At 41.3% G+C, this 17711-nt stretch overlaps 1 protein-coding gene across 2 annotated transcripts in view; it reads right to left on the bottom strand.

The window, feature by feature from the left end:
- FGD6 (FYVE, RhoGEF and PH domain containing 6) overlaps positions 1-17711 on the bottom strand; it is a 123514-nt gene that overhangs the window by 39061 nt on the left and 66742 nt on the right. For both annotated transcript variants that reach the window (XM_075551163.1, XM_075551164.1), the window contains exons 6-8: positions 7244-7395; positions 3300-3456; positions 146-233 (exon numbers count right to left, since the gene is read on the bottom strand). In XM_075551163.1, coding sequence (XP_075407278.1) covers positions 146-233; positions 3300-3456; positions 7244-7395 — 397 coding nt within the window. The remainder of the gene's footprint in view (positions 1-145; positions 234-3299; positions 3457-7243; positions 7396-17711) is intronic.

Genomic DNA, 17711 nt, shown 5'->3' with positions numbered 1-17711 from the left:
ATATGTGAGCTGTAGAGGTGATCGCTGAAGCCAATCATTAGGTAGTTACTAGAGTGATATAATAAGAGGAATTCTGGAGAGGCACAATTTCATAAAATCAACAGGAGGGCAGCAGGTTGTTTGGCAAACTGTTGGAAAAGCTCACCTGTTAAGAGCAGCTTGTACTGGGGGATCCTTTGGACAGGCTTGAGCAGGTAGTGCTTGAGGGCCAGGTTAGCACAGCGTGGGTTCAGCTGAAAGAAAAGGGCAACCAAAGTCAACATGGTATTCTGAAAGACCTGGCGATTGACTTCTGAAACATCAACTAGTGAAAACCCAAGGAGCAAACTTCGATTTGGACCCGTGTGTGGTCCCTGAGTTGGAGCTGACTCAATAGCAGTGGGTTAGGTCTAAAGGATGCAATTACCCAGGGAGCTAACTTAAAAGAACCAGCACCTGCGGAAGCACCTTCTTCAAGGCACAGCATGCATGGCATAGCTGTTATGCTAACACAGTAGCAGGACTCACCATCTAGGATGCCCTCTCTTCTAGGCAAGGCTAGGAACTCTGTCCCCGAGGGTGCTCCCAGGTCAGGGAAGTCAAAGCCTGAATTTGAGGCCACCGAGAGCCCACGCCCCTCAGCAGCATCTATTTGGAGGAGCCTATGAGGCATAGACCCCCAAAATTGGAATTTTTTTCTCCAAAGCCATGGATTTAAATATTTTTTTACAAAACAACCTTCTCACCTTCACAGTACTCTCCATTATACTTGATACATTTGTCAAACCTGCAATTCTATTCTTGGAAACATTTTTCAAACTCCTATGTTTCAATGGCTGACAGCACCTTCCTCATTTTTTCCTTCACCTCTTCTATGTCATCAAATCTGTCCTTTCATGTCCCTCTTCACTTGCAGAAACAAAAAGAAGTCGCATGGAGCAAGGTCAGGTGAGAAAGGAGTGTAGGACTAGAGGGACAGGTTGGTTTTTTTGCCCCAAACTGACCCACTGAGACGGCTGCATAACCAGGTGCATTGCCATAATGTCAAAACCATTCCCCCTTCGGCCACAAATCAGGCCTTTATTGTTGCACACTGTTACGTAATCTTTACAGAACCTCTAAATAGAAAGCTTGATTAGCAGTCTGTCCTGGTGGAATGGACTCCAAATGCACTATGAGTCAACATTTTTGTCCCTTCAGGAAGTTGACAGATGTCCAAAACAAGGGTTGTCACCAAACGACATTTCACCTTTTTTGAAACAAGAAAACCACTCGTACACTTGAATGTTTCCCGCAGCGCTGTCCTTGTAAACAATGTTCAACATCAGGACAGTTTCTGCGGTAGTTTTCCCGAGCAGGAAACAAAATTTCATAGCTGCATGCTATTCTCTTAAATCAGCCATCACAAAAAAATTAGGTTAAAGTGAAACTGCTTTTACGAAAAATTCACTGTGACCAGAGAGAACTTTCCCAGGCAATGCCACGGGGTGCACTAACTCAGAGCGAGTTGCTCTACACTGCTTGGAGGTGGGGGCGTGGCACAGGGGGGAGTTGCATTCTATGAAAACTGCCCAGCAGAGCCTTTTTTCCATTTGGTGGGGGGGGGGGGTGACCTTTGTATTCATAAAAACAAAACACCACAATGGGACAAGGAGAAAACACAATGCTCTAAAATTGAAGTGGCAGAAATAAGACCACTTGGAAATGAATTGACATAATGAGAGCCTCGTTGTACATATATTCAGGTTAATAAGATAATAACACAGTAGGTAGGAGGAACTGTAGAAATGACAGCTAACTCCAAAACAAGGCTTGCCACACATGCCAACAAGCCTGAAAACCAAAAACCTAGCTCACTGCCATCGAGTCAATTCTGACTCATCCTGACCCTACAAGACAGGGCAACTGCTCATGCGAGATTCTGAAGCAGAAAGCCTCCAAACCACTGAACCTGAAGGATGTAAAAAGTCTTTCTCAGGTAAATGGCTATACATGACAAGCTTCAAAATTATACTGGTAAAGGAATAGACTTCCTGGAATCGATTTTACTCAAGCACTAGGGCATTTTCACCCTACAAAGAAATTATTTTTCTTAGTATGTACAAAAGACATCTCTGTCTATTACTGAATACTCTAACCCAGGTATTTGCTGTGAGGTGGTATCAAAATGGCCAGGTGACACTGCCGCTGCATTCTAAGGGCCACAATAAAACATCCTTACACAATAGCAGCAGTCTTCCTCGCCTATAGGGTCAGAATCAACTCAATGGCAGCAAGTGGGTAGTGTCTAGCACACAGAGTAATTACAAAATTATGAGAATAATGCAGATCAAGACACCATTCTTCACATAAGCACCATTAGCCAAGAGAGCTAAATGTCTCCGTCTTTTATCTTCGCTTGTTACCAAGGAAACTGAGTAACTCACTGGACACTGAAAAATCTGGACCATTGGTTGCTATAGCTACATCACATTTTATTATTTAATTAGTTAAAGATACCACAGGAGGGAAAAAAATTAAGACTACAAATGGTTTTTAAAGTTCAATTATTGGTTCCCCAGTACAATTTGGAAATCATCATGCCTTCATAATAGTCCTCAGTTATGGCAATCATCTACAACTGTCCAGCTACTTATCTGAGGGTGGGAGGTACATCTTCTCATCATCATTAGGATGTACTACATGCAGTACTGCTGATTGACAATCTGTTGCTATTATTCTCTAAGGTTCACTCCCAGATGGTTTCTGTAATGTTTCCAATCCCCAAAGACATATACCGATAAGAATATAAAGATTTTTAAAAGGCAGTAGTGAGGACAACAAAAAAGAAAAATGAGGGATCTGACTTATTTAAATTTAAGAACCAACTTAAAATGGACTCACTCTAATTGACTCCCTACAACTTTTTGACTTAGATTATCATGTGATGGTTGTGGTCATGATTGCGCAATACTTCTTGAGATGCCTGAACCATTATATCTGTTTGGATCGTGTCCCAAAAAAACTGTCAAAAATAATAATAATGTGAATTCCACCCAAAAATTAAGGGAGCGAGCTTAAATAACACTTTATTGCAATCAGTTAATAAGTGATTAAAGAAAAAACTGTCCCTAATCAATTTTTAAGTCAAAACACAAAGCTCTGGCATGTATACTATAGTTATATGACTGATTTTTCTCCACTTTAAACACTGGAATTGTACTGTTTGTTTATTTATGGGAAGGTAAGATTCTTCTCATCGATCATTGTAGGTAGGTTGTTAGAAAAATAAAAGAGGCTGGGTTTAAAAATAAGAAATGTCCATTAGATGCAGTCAGTACCTCAAAGTCTCTAACGACAGCAGCAAAGCCTGGGTTTTTCTTGCACTGCTCGTCCAACAAAGCTATGTTCTTATCAAATTCTTTGATATAGGTGGAATACATTTTTAAATATGGTCCCTTCTTTACAAAAATATCAGCAATTCTTTGTTGTTCGGTCCTAAGGGTAGAGAAAAGATACATAATATAAAGTCATTGGTTCATCCAAAACATAAAATGAACAAAGACCTACACACAACCCATAGCAATTATCTTCTTTTTCTTCCTTCTTATAAAACAGATCCCTAAATGCTTGCTTTTTACCATTTCCATATGCCCTGTCTAGTTCAACCCACCATCATTTCTTGCCTCCTATTGGGGATCACAGAAAACTTCATTGTGCTCATGCAGAATCTAAACACAGAGCAAGAGGTAATCATTCAAAGACAATACCACATGGTTAAAAATCAAAAAGGGTGTGTGTGAAGCCTGTGTCCGCTCACCATACTTATTCAATCTGAAACTGAGCAGATAAGCTGAGAAGCTGATTTATATGAAGAACAATGCGATAGCAGGATTGGACACTTATTAACAACCTGTGATCTGCAGATGATACAACCTTGCTTGCTGAAAGTAAGAAAAACCTGAAGAAGCACTTGCTGATGAAGATCAGTATGGATTACAACTCAATGTTAAGAAAGTCCAAATCGACTGTCTCACTCACTCACTCACTCTCTGTCTCACTCTCACTCACTCACTCACTCTGTCTCACTCACTCACTGTCTCACTCACTCACTGTCTCACTCACTCACTCACTCATTCACTCACTCACTCACTCACTCACTCACTCACTCACTCACTCACTCACTCACTGACTCACTCACTTACTGTCTCACTTACTCACTCATTGACTCACTCACTCACTCACTCATTGACTCACTCACTCATTGACTCACTCACTCACTCACTCACTCACTCACTGTCTCACTCACTCACTCACTCACTGTCTCACTCACTCACTCACTGTCTCACTCACTCACTCACTCACTCACTCACTCACTGACTCACTCACTCACTGTCTCACTTACTCACTCATTGACTCACTCACTCACTCACTCACTCATTGACTCACTCACTCATTGACTCACTCACTCACTCACCGTCTCACTAACTAACTCACTCACTCACTCACTGTCTCACTCACTCACTCACTCACTCACTCACTCACTCACTCACTCACTCACTCACTCACTGTCTCACTAAAAAAAAAAGAAAGTCGAAATCGCCTCCACTCAAGTACTCCCTCAATGCAAGAATACTTTCTTCTATTAAATTGGCATTCTATGATGCTCACCTTCCCGACACAACCGCTGAAGACAAAGCGGGTGAAAAAGCAAACGTAGTGAAGAAAGCTGATGGTGCCCAGCTATCAAAAGATACAGTGTTTGGGGTCTTAAAGGCTTAAAGGTAAACAAGCAGCCATCTAGCTCAGAAGCAACAAAGCCCACATGCAAAAAGCACACAAGCCTGCACGATCACAAGGTGTCGAAGGGATCAGCTATCAGGCATCATCAGAACAAAAAATCATACCATAGTGAATGAGGTGGGGGGGGGGGAGTACAGAGTAGAGACCCAGAGCCCATTTATAGACCACTGGGCATCCCCTTACAAAAGGGTCTCGGGGAGGAGACGAGCCAGTCAGGGTGCGATGTAGCAATAATGAAACAAACAACTTTCCTCTAATTCCTAAATGCTTTCTCCTCCTCCACTATCATGATCCCAATTCTACCTTACAAATCTGGCTACACCAGAGGATGTACACTGGTACAGATAGGAACTGGAAACACTGGAATCCAGGTCAGATGATCCCTTCGGACCAGTGGTATGTATCAGTACTGGGAGGGCATAGGAAGGGTGGGTTGGAAAGGGGGAACCGATTACAAGGATCTACATGTGACCTCCTCCCTGGGAAACAGACAACAGAAAAGTGGGTAAAGGGAGACGTTGGACAGGGAAAGATACAACAAAATAATAGTTCATAAATTATCAAGGGTTCTTGAGGGAAGGGGAAGCGGGGAGGGAGGGGAAAAATGAGGAGCTGATGCCAGGGGTTTAGGTGGAGTGCAAATGTTTTGAGAATGATGAGGGCAATGAATGTACAAATTGCTTTACACAATTGATGTATGTGTGGACTGTGATAAGAGTTTATGAGCCCCTAATAAAACGATTAAAAAAGACCCATAAAAAGAAAGCCCAAATTCTCACAACTGGACCAATAGACAGTATCATTGTAACCAAAAAAAGATGGAAGTTTTCAAGTTCTTCTTAATTGGATACACAATCAATTCTCAAGGAAACAGCAGTCAAGAAATCAAACTCAAACCCACTGTCAAGGTGTCGATTCTCACTCATAGTCAGCCTCTATAAAGCAGAGTAGAATTGCTCCTTAGGGTCTCTGAAATTGTAAATCTTTTCTTTTTATTTAATAAATCATTTTATTGGGGCTCATACAACTCTTATCACAATCCATACACACATCAATTGAGTAAAGCACCCTTACACATTCGTTGCCCTCATCATTTTCAAAATTCGCCTTCCACTTGGGTTCCTGGAATCAGCTCGCTTTCCTTTTTTCCCTCCCCCTCCCTTCCCGCTCCCCCCTCCCCCTATATAGTTTATAAATTATTATTTTATCTTATCTTACACTGTTCGGCATCTCCCCTCACCCACCTTCCCATTGCCCATCCCCCAGAGAGGCTACACATAGATCCCGAGATCAGTTCTCCTGAAATTGTAAATCTTTAAGGAAGCAGACAGCCTCATCTTCTCCAGCAGTGTGGGTTTATTAAGCCAATGACTGTGCTATTAGCAACCCAGTGCTTAATCCCTTGCATCATCAGAACTCCTTTGAGTATACTCATTCTTAATGTATACCATCTCATGTGGCACCCAACAGCCTTGTATTATACGTGGAAAAAAACCCAAACAAACCCACCAAACCAAACTTACTTCCATCAAGTTAATTCTGACTAATAGTGAGACCCTACAGGACGTGGTGGAAATGCCCCTGTAACTCTTTACTGGAGTAGGAAGTCATATCTTTCTCCCTCTGACCTGCCTGGTGGTTTTGAACTGCTGACCTTGCAGTTACTAGCCCAACTCGTAACCACTATGCCACCAGGGCTCCTCTGTATTGCACTTAAGATGAAAATGAAATAAAACAGCTTCCTTACCTTGGCTTCTAAAACTCTACAAGCTCGGCTGTTTCCCATCATTCTGGTCTATCTCAGACTTCTCTCTCCCTTTCTCCAACTACACTGGCCTTCTTTATATATCCTTTTAATATGCACAGTTCATTCCGTTTGCAAATGTTTTAATTTAATAATGGAGGATGAGTTCAAGCCCACTAGCCACCGTGTGGGAGAAAGATGTGGCACTGTGTTTCTGTAATGTGTGTGGCCTTGGAAACACATGGGGCAGCTCTACTCTGCTTTACAAGTGGCTCGGAATTGGAATTGATTGGACAGTGGTCGGTTTGGTTCTTGTTTTGTGGGTTACTTCTGAAGCAGCCTTGCCAAGAAATTTAAAAAAACAGTAACACTGAACTTAGTGCTCCAAGGTTATTAATTTGGGATCTGAAAAATAGTCAATCAACAGACAGTTGGCCAGACACTTCAATACATGTAATAACAACCTCTTGGTCAGACAAAAACAAAAAACCCAACCCCAACTCAGTGGCATCGAGTCCACGCCAACTCATAGCAACCTTATAGGATAGAACAGAATTGCCCCTTGAATTTCCGAGACCATAACTCTTCATGGGATTAGAAAGCCCTGTCTTTCTCCCATGGCTGGTGGTCTGCAGCCGAACAAACAACATGTAACCCATTATGCCACCAAGGCTCCTAGAGTCCCTATAGTGCCATCTAACAATGGCCACTCTGGGAAAGCAGCGAGTGCCCTTTTACCAGTTCAACATCCTTTCCTCCAGCTCCTTTAGAAGATCCCGGTTGAGCTCATACAGCTGAGGCAGGTAGTAGAGGATCTGATTCAGGATTCGGTCCTCAATCACTGGTTTACCAAGTAGCCTGGAAGCATGGGCTACTGCATCCCGGAAATCCTATTAAGAGTTCAGAAAATGAAAAACAACTTAACTGGATGAAAAGGGTTCTCTCCCTTAAACAACACAAATTGTAAGGCTGTGTTTCCCATGAGGAATTACATACCAATGTGCCAATTTCCTCCTGATCTAGTCACATACATAAGAAAAAGTTTAAAACAGCAAGCTCACAGCAGACTGTGAAGTATTTTGCTTAGACCATTAGTTTCAGTTCCAACTTTAGCAATTACTTTGAGAGAGTACCTGGAAAGTATCACAACTATAGATAGCAGAAGAGCAAAATCCACTCACTGTAAACGTCCACGCGAGACCTTACCTGATTTTATGCTGGATATAAAATCCTTTCTGCACATAGAGTCGGAATCGACTCCACAGCACAGAGTTGGCTTTGCACATTAAGTAATCATTTTGCAGGAACTCAAGTGAAGTCAGTTGAGGTGCGTTAGTAATCGCAGACTCCAGACACCAAGCCCTTACTTACCGGCTGTGTTTCCCTAACCTGGCTTCATTTTCCTCACCTGCTAAGCGGGTACAATGGTAGTCATAGTAGCTCTGATAGGGGTGTTATGAAGCTCAAGAGGTACTTCACGTTCAGCTTTTTTTTTTTGGCCAAGTGTTCAGTAAACAGACTCAACCATTATGTTTTAACTCTGGCATTTAAATTCCACCACCACCACCGCTGCCCCACTCCAGCCTCCCCACTAGGATTTACACTTTTGTCAAATAAACTTTCTTTTACACATTCTTTCCTTTTCATCTATTGCTCTTTATCTCCTTTTAAAGCAGGGCTTGGAGTGGGAACGGACTGGAAAAGTGATAACTGTTTGTGTTTATTTCTCTATCCCAGAGACCGGGCCAAAAGACATAAATAAAACAATAGAGGGATCGGTCCCATAGGACTGGAAACTTTATCTTTATTTCCACAAATGCCCAACCCTATGCATGGGGTGGCCAGTAAGTGGGACGTTAAACACAACCATGTTGACAAAGAGATGCTTCTCCTTCAGAGATTCACCGAGCAATCCATCTAATCAAATCATGACGTCTCCCTGTAGCGTCAGCAGCTGCCCCTCCCATAACTAAAAAGTATACAAATTATTTCTCACCTGATGGGTGGCTATTTTAGACAAGTCAAACTCTTAAGTTTAACAAATGCTAAAAAACAAAAACTCTTCCCATAACTGCAGTGCCTGGGATTAGCTTTATTGGTTCAACAGTCATATTAACCCCAAGGGACCAATTAGTTACACATATAACTAAAAAAAAAACCAGACTTGTACAACTAATTATGGTACTACAAATAAACTATGAATGTGTAAATTTGCATGTTAAGTTCTCATCCAAAAAGCCACACAAAACAGCTCCAGAAACCAAATGGCTGGTTGGCCAAATTCCACCTCCAACAGCTTGCTTTTATCAGCATTCACATTTACTAAGACAAAATAGAACTCTTTATCATATTTGAAAGTCATTAGATTTTCTGCTATCAGGCAGAGCGAGGGAATCACAAATAACTCCCCCCGGTTGTAAACATATTCAAGGCACGGCAGCTAAACCTCTTCGAGAGCAATGCTTTCAAAGCCAGCTCAGTGCTGAACAAAACTTAGCTGCAAGAGCTATTCGCTTAGCAAAGCCATAAGCACCGTCCTTTCTGTTTGTAGACTAAGGGATGGATATGTTTGTCCTTTGGCAGTAGATTTCCTTTTGTTTTCCAGTTGGAAGATACTTCCTCAGTTATGACAGTGACAACAGAAGCGAGCTGCTAGCGAACTTAAGGACCTTGTGTGACACAGCTATTGCCAGACTCTACATTCCGCCTGTCTGCCAACATTGCCAAAAAAGAAACTTGTTTATTTAAGACACAGTTGACAGAGACGAGTCAAATCCAGTCTGGGCTGACCAGTGAGATGCCTGCCTCTAATTGGAGGCATCTATCCCATCCCAGGAGGAATTCTATCTTTCCATTAGAGCTGGACGGTGATAGGAGGCTCTGGATGAATTAATGGCCTATATTGTCTTTTTTAAAATTCTGAGTAGCACTTCAGAATAAATTCAAAGAGCCAAAGAGCATTCAATGAAGGCTAACGAATTTAGAAAATCCAAATCCAAAATTATTTCTAGGACTCACTAAGGAGACCTGGTATCTCTGTGGGTTAGGCTTTGGGTAGCTAAACAAACAAATTTTGGAACCTATGACTAATGGGGTCACTTTAAGTCTGAATTGCACACATACACACACACATCTCCCTTATATAGTAAATTAGGTGAGAGTTTGCATTTCAGATCATTTATATTGTTCTCACCAACTTAAACTACCAATCAAATCCCCTAATAGTTTACCCCTTTCCGCCCTTTGATTTTTCCTCTCTTGAGTGGACAGCTATCCTTCATCCAACTTGAACTAAGTTAACACCCATTTACCATCTAGTTCATTGCTTGATCTCTTTCTTTTGCCCTCTCCTTTCCCCATAATGCATTTTTGAAAACAGAAATGGGCATCCTTTCTCCTAGGCAGATACAACTCATGTCAAGCACCTGTTTGGCAACTCACAGCTTCCATAAGCCTGTGCAACATTACCCTGAGCATACTATCCCACTTCTCCATGTCGGGTCACCAGCCCCTGGAAGCACTGTACTCTGGCTCTGGTGCTGTGGACAAGCTATCAGGAGACACCCATCTTCGAGGAAGGACATCATGCTTGGTAAAATGGGGGGGGGGCAGCAAAAAGGAGGAAGACCTTCGAGGAGATGGACTGACACAGTGGCTGCAACAAGGGTCTCAAACCCAGCAAGGACTGTGAGGTTGGTACAGGACAGGGCGCGCTTTCATTCTGTTGTACGGAACCGACTCAATGGCACCTAACAGCAACACAGCCCAGTGCCAGACGTCCTTCGTGCATGCAGGACGACACACGGAATCCCTAACTTCTCAGCTCTTCAGGAACCTCAGCTACTTCCAGCACTGCTGCCGCTTGAAGGAGAAACGTTTTTGTTTGTTTGTTTTGTTTTAATAGAAAGGATGGTTGCAACATATGTCTGATTATTTTTCAAATTGTTAACAGCCAAGATAATTTGGGAAAGTGCAATGACGCCTAAGAGTTAGAGGCAAAGCTATTTTTGTGCTAGAGAACCTAAATCCACCAGCGCCTCCTTGGCTAAATCATCTGGGATGCAGCAGTGTTAGCATGCAAAAATGGGGGCCAGAGCCTTCTTTTCACCCTGGAGAAGCTGAGGTTGAAATCTGAAAGGAGGAGGAAGTTCAAGTGTGAAAATGTTAGACAAGCTACCAACTCTACCGGTACCAACTGTATCTTATATCTATTTCAGTATGCTCTAACACGAAACCTACCTAAACTTCTACCCTCTAGGTTGCAGTTATAAATTACTGAATGTCTGTGTGATTTGAATTTTTTTGAAATAGAAATGGGTCTCTGGATTAGAAATAAATCATATTATTGTTTTTACTTTATTTTCTTTGGGGGGGATATTTTCATCTTAACTATTTTAACATCTTTTATTGTCAAATAGGTGAGAGTTTACATTTCAGATAATCAATTTTGTATCAACAGTTTAAACAACTCATCAACCGCTGCACCCCACCAATAGTTTACTCATCACCCACTCCTTGATTTCTCCCCCCTCGTATAGACTCCTTGCTCTCTTCCAGGGTACCCAAGCTGACACCTGTCAAAAGTCTAGTCCATTTGTAAATCATCTCTCTCTTGTTCAGTAATATTCCCAGAAAACCTACAAATAAGAATGAGAACCAGTTTGTTGAACACTCCAATCCTTTGAGGCACTAACAAACTAGTCTTGCCAGCTCTGCTCACACAGGCAAAACCTAAGGGAAAATCGATGCAAATAAATCAGAGTCGGCTACGGGAGGCAATGAAGCACAAAACAGACGGCTTTGTTCATCAGGTCAGGCTCTACATACATCTCCAGTGACAAAGAGGAGTATGTGACTTAATAACCAGCTGTCTTGCCTGCGCTTCCTGACCTCCGGGCGTTACTTAACCAGGATCAAGACACGGCAACTTACAAAGACCAGTGGACATATGGACAGATAAGGAGCTCTGCAGGACTCCCTGCCTCCTGGAAGGGCATTCAGAATCACTTCCTATTAAGCAAAAGCAAAGCAGCTGCTGAGGTCAAAGTACCACGATAAACATGGAAAAATGAGTGTGCAACCGTGAAAGGGAAAGTCCTAGGCTAACACTTGGGCTTGGTTTTAGAAGGAAAACATTTCCTCAATGAAAGGATGCTTGCCTTGCTCAGACCTGATGACATTTCGTATGGACATCAGTGCTACCACTGTACCAGACATGACAGAAACCAACTATTTATCACAAGTATCCAACTCTGTTTAATAACATTACTGATCTCCCTGGTTTCCTGGGCAACTGACGTAATTCAAAAAAGAAGCTTAAACATGAAAGGACTTCAAAACGTTCCTTGGAAAAAATGGAGTAGGATGACATTGGGATTTTTTCCCACAAACTTTTTGAATCCCCCTCATATTCTCAGAGATACATTATCTCCTAAAACACAGGAATTACATCTACTTGATAGTTCTGTGATGAGAATTAAAAGAGCTAATTTAGATAACTCAATTTGCATGCTGCAGAACAGAGTGCTCAATGGAAGGCCATTTATGTGATTAAAGTCATGGTTAATTGAAATGATCACATTGAGATCACTTAAAATCCACAAATCCCTGAAAACTTAGAAAAAGAGCTCTGAGACAGACATAGATAAAGAGAAGGAAACATCAAATGACTGTCAGGAAAGCAAGTAACTAACTCAGCAAAAGGACAAAGAAAGGCCCTCTGACCAATGAGCTTCCCTCCCTTAGCGCAGGGCAGACCCCTTATGAGGGGACTGCTCAACAGTGAAGGTGACCTCGTCAACAGAACACAAGGGCAAATTCTTCACTACACAAGAAATGATCATTGCCGGGCTCACAAGCCTCTAAAGACAGGGTGTTTTCATCAGGAGAGGCTGAAATGATTTAAAAATGGGGGAAAATGGAGAACCGGAGACTTCTATCACCTTTCACAATGCATTTTTACTAATTAATAGATGTGACTATTTATGTACATAGACATTTTAATTTCCTTTAGCTTTATGTATTATACTAAGGCATTTCTCCAAAGAAAACATTTTGAGGAATAAATTATTTATTTTTTATTTGGGTATTGCCTTTTTTTTCCTTTCTAAATCTGTTGGCAACCTCCAGAAACCAAAGAAGCGCCCTGAGCACTTCTTGCTTTTGAAAGGGTATGCCTTCCACATTCAAGTATAGTTTTAACTCCTTGAGACACTTATCCAATAGTCAATACCACTCTTGAAAAGCTCTATTGGTTTTTTCTTTTGTGAACATTTTATTGAAGGTGTAAACAACAAATTGGTGTTTGGGTTAATAATTCATACACACATTGTTCCATGACACTGACTGAGATCCCCACAAAGCAAGGAATCTCTAAAACTTTGAAGATCAAATATATTTAATCCTACAGGAACCTGAACAGCAATGATATTTCATCACTAGTACTACTTACAGGAGCCCGGGTGGGGTAGGGGGTACCAGTTGCACTGCTAACTACAATGCCAGCAGTGGGAAACCACCTGCTGCTCCACAGAAGAAAGGGCTTTCAACTCCAATAAAGCATAGGACTGGAAACAGGGCAGTTCTACTCAGTTCCATCGGGCCGCAATGAATCAGAATTGACTCGATGGCGAGTTAGGCTTTGTTTGCTTTTGTACACATAACTGTTAGAAGTTCATCTTTGTACAAAAGAATGCACACTCTCTAACCACAACCTTTTCTTCAAAATGTGTATTTTTTAGTTGTGTTGTTTTAACCTTTTTTTCCCCTCTTTTTTTTACAGCGGGTCCGCCCTGCCCTGTTCCCTCAGCTCCCTACTGCTGACTCCGTGCTCCACACACGGCAATTTTAACATTTATAAAACATATTTACAGAGATGTTTATTAAACTTATCTCCCAAAAGCAAGCAATAACAACAAATATCCATTATGTCATTTGTACTTAATTATATTAGGTATCTTTAGGCGTTTCACCTTTAAAATGCATTTACATACAATAGAATAGCAAATTCTAGATTGGACAACTTCTGTCACAAAGAAGGAAAACATCTAAATAATTAAGACTTTTGTAAAATCTATTGACCTCATGTATGCAATAGATATTAAGATATAACAACTTGGCAATAAACAAACCAGATACAATGCCTGCCTTCATGCACTGTAGGAGCCCTGGTGGCACAGTGGTTATGTGTTGGGCTGCGATCTGCATGATCAGCGGTTGGAACCCACCAGCAGCTCTGCGGAAGAAAGACTGGGTTTTCTACTCCTGTAAACAGTTACAATCTTGGAAACTCACAGATGGCCACTATGAGTCAGCATTGACGTGATAACAGTGAGTTTTTTGTTTCATATTATCTTATGTCCTGGTAGAGAAGGAGAAATCTAGTCGGCTGTATTTAATGAACAAACTCCATTTTGATTAATTTGACTAAAAGCTTATTTGTTAATGTCTAAACAAAATAACATGGATTTTAATATTTACATTAATAAGTCATCCCACCAACTTTCTGTGATTAGTATTGGCATTATTATTATTTTTTTAAACATTTTATTAGGGGCTCATACAACTCTGATCACAATCCATACATACATCAATTGTATAAAGCACATCTGTACATTCTTTGCCCTCATCATTTTCAAAGCATTTACTCTCCACTTAAGCCCTTTGCATCAAGTCTTTTTTCCCCTCCCTCCCCACTCCCCCCATGTGCCCTTGATAATTTATAAGTTATTATTTTGTCATATCTTGCCCTGTCCGACATCTCCCTTCACCCCCTTTTCTGCTGTCCGTCCCCTAGGGAGGAGGTCACATGGAGATCCTTGTAATCGGTTCCCTCTTTCCAATCCACTCACCCTCTACCCTCCCAGTATCACCACTCACACCCCTGGTCCTGAAGGTATCATCTGCCCTGGATTCCCTGTGCCTCCAGCTCCTATCTGCACCAGTGTACAACCTCTGCTCTATCCAGACTTGCAAGGTAGAATTCGGATGTTAGTTAGCGGGGAGGAAGCATTTAGGAACTGGAGGAAAGCTGTATTCTTCATTGGTGCTACATCTCACCCTGACTGACTATCTCCTCCCCTAGACCCCTCTGCAAGGGGAGCTCCAGCGGCCGACAAATGGGCTTTGGGTCTCCACTCTGCACTTACCCCTTCATTCACTATGGTAAGATTTATTTTCTCTGAAGATGCCTTATACCTGATCCCTTCGACACCTCAGCATCGCACAGGCTGGTTGGCATTATTATTGTCATTCATATTTTCCAGAAGAAGAAGCCAAGGCTTGGCTCATGTGTTCCAAGGCACACAGTCAATGGTAGAGGCAGAATTCTAACTATTCTAACTATACAGGAGCCTAGGTGATGTAGGGGTTACATGTTGGGCTGCTAACTGCAACATCAGCAGTTGGAAACCATCAGCTGCTCTACTTGACAGCAGTGAACAAGAACTTGTCGTATTCATTTAGTCAACAAATATTTACTGAATTATTACCATTTAAAAAGGTAGCTCCTGAGACATGTAATCCTGACTCTCACTAAGGTTACAGATTTAGGAGAGGAAACCAAAGAAAAAGAGTTTAAATAAATGAATAAATAAGATATGTTGAATGCCAAGAAGAAAATACATACAGGGAGGTTAACGAAAGCACAATGGCCAAAGAAGACCTCTCTGCGGTCCAAATGAGAAGGCCAAGGGACAAAGAACTAGTTACGAGGAAAAGGAAGGCAGACTGGACACTGCAGGAAATCACACTGGCAAAATACATAGATAAGGCATAACTTGGCACTAACCTAAAAACGGAGAAGACGTCAGTATGACCAGGACAGGGTCTTAAAGTAGGAGAATGCTTCCCCTCTCCAAATTCTTATCTCAACACCAGAGACCAAATCACATAGTACCTTATAGGCATCATTTGCTATCCAAATTGGATGGCGTTTGAGTGTAGACGTGGGCTCTATTCCTAATACATGGCAAGACAGACCAGGACATGTGGTCACTCTACTAAAAGGCATTTGGGGGGCGGGGGGGGGAGAACAAATTCTACTCTTCTGACTTTGGCAGCTACATGCATGGTGCTACCATTTGCTAAAAGGGACAGACTAACATTTAGGAATCTCCTTTCTCTTTGAATTCAATGAGGTATTTATTTAGAAATAATATGAATGTTAAAAATTCCACTTCAAAATCCAGGTGCTCATGGCAGATAATGCAAAACACATGTCACATAAAACAATGGTAAAAACTTACCACTGCCTCTGTAACCCTGCACTAAACACACTGCTACAGAGCTGAAGCCTCGTCATACAGGACAGGGCGCAACTACTCGTTAGGGTTTCCGAGACCGTAAATTTTTAGGGGACTGACAGAGTGACCTTTCTCTAATAAATGGACAGGTGGATTTAATAAGCCGCTGACTTGCAATTAACAGTCCAGTGCTTAACCCATTGTACCACAAGAGTTCCTTTGCCCCGACAGGTTCAATATTTTCCCAACAGCAATAGGTGAACAAAGGCTCTGACAAGCAAACTGGTTCCTAGAATTTATGTCTATTTTAAAGCACACTGTGCTCTCCTTAAGTCTTATTCCTTGCAATGTAATTACTCTATAAATCATAAATTCCCAAACTTATTTGGCCCACTTCCCCTGGGAAATTGTGTATAACTGAAACAATTGCCTCTCTAGTCTCTGGGGCACTTGATTTCTCAAAAAGCCCAACCCAACCACTATACCAGTGGTTCTAAACCTTTCTAATGCTCTGACCCTTTAAAACAGTTCCTCATGTTGTGGTGACCCCAAAAGCATAAAATTATTCTCGCTGCTACTTCATCACTGTAATTTTGCTACTGACCCTGTGAAAGGGTCAGTTTGATCCCAAAGGGGTCGCAACCCACAGGTTGAGAACCACTGCACTAGATTATCTTAATCCTTTTAATGCATGTATTTTGGGAGGGATTCTCTATCACATAACAGTAAGGTTCATTCATTTGGGTGAGTTCAGCCATGCTCAGTATTTAAAGCTATTCACTTGATACTTTTGTGGGATGTCTTTTGAAGAAGAGAAACAAGATCCTTTGGCTGTGCCCACATTAGACTGGGTGAATATTATTCTCAGTAACGGCAGCAACTGGCTAATGTACTCTTGTTAAGACACCCGTTAAGGTTGGGCTTTGCCAAGTTAACACTTACCTACCCTAGGAGAATGTTGCTAGCATGAGGTTTGGCAGGTGATCTACTCTGACTCATATAAGAGAGATGGAGGATTTAAAAACGGACAGGACAGGATAAGGTGGTTTGAGAATGGCTCAGTCTGTTCCGCGGCAGTTGGAACGAGGCCAAGGGAAGCTAGCAGGTCCATCAGTCCTGAGATGACATGGGAAACAGTTTAGTCTGAACGTCCATTCATTATAGTGCCTATGATCTACCCTATAAAGTTAAGAAAGTCTGAATAGTACCTTGATTTTAAAACAATGAAATTAAAAGTAAAGAATTTGCTTCCCTACCTACTTTCATCGAACTTAACTTCACTAAAATATGATTTTAGTAACTGCCCCCCCCAACCCCTAAAAAAGGCATTTGAAAGTATAGGATCATGAAATATCTAATGGCTTATAGTCGGGGAATGAATAATTCCCCTTCATTCATGCACTTCAAAAACAGGAAGATGATATCAAGGAAAGGCAATTTGTTAAAAGATTTTTTTGTTTTAAAATAAAAGGATCATTTGAGAGCTTCCGATATATGCATGTACAATAGTGTAGAGTCGGTCATATGCCTTAATTCTGGAAGGGGTTTATTAATACTTTGCAAAGGGGAAGAACAAGCTCTCAAAGACTTGTCTATTTTCTGGAATTCACACAGGCAGTTAAAAAGGAAAATAAAAAAAATAGAAAAAATTTTTTTAATTAAAAAAAATAAAATAAAAAGGAAAAAAAGAATCAACCACATTAGTGCTTCTCAACATGTGATCTGCAGACAGGGATTCACCTCTCGTTTGTTACGGTTCTATAAGCGATTAGTCAAAACATGAGAATAGGATCATCTATAAATCTCCTATGGCTATGTCATTTTTATTGTATGTTACCAAAAAAGTTCTAGTACAGATCGAAAGGGTAAAAAGAAGAAAAACAATTCAGTCCCTCAGCATGATGAATCGAGGCACAGTGGACTAGACTGTAAGCATCATGACAACAGGGGCTATGTTATACACA

Source organism: Tenrec ecaudatus, chromosome 6, assembly GCF_050624435.1.
Source record: "Tenrec ecaudatus isolate mTenEca1 chromosome 6, mTenEca1.hap1, whole genome shotgun sequence".
NCBI classification, from domain to species: Eukaryota; Metazoa; Chordata; class Mammalia; order Afrosoricida; family Tenrecidae; genus Tenrec; species Tenrec ecaudatus.
The sequence above is the reverse complement of the archived record's forward strand: the minus strand, read 5'-3'. Positions and strand labels throughout refer to the sequence as shown.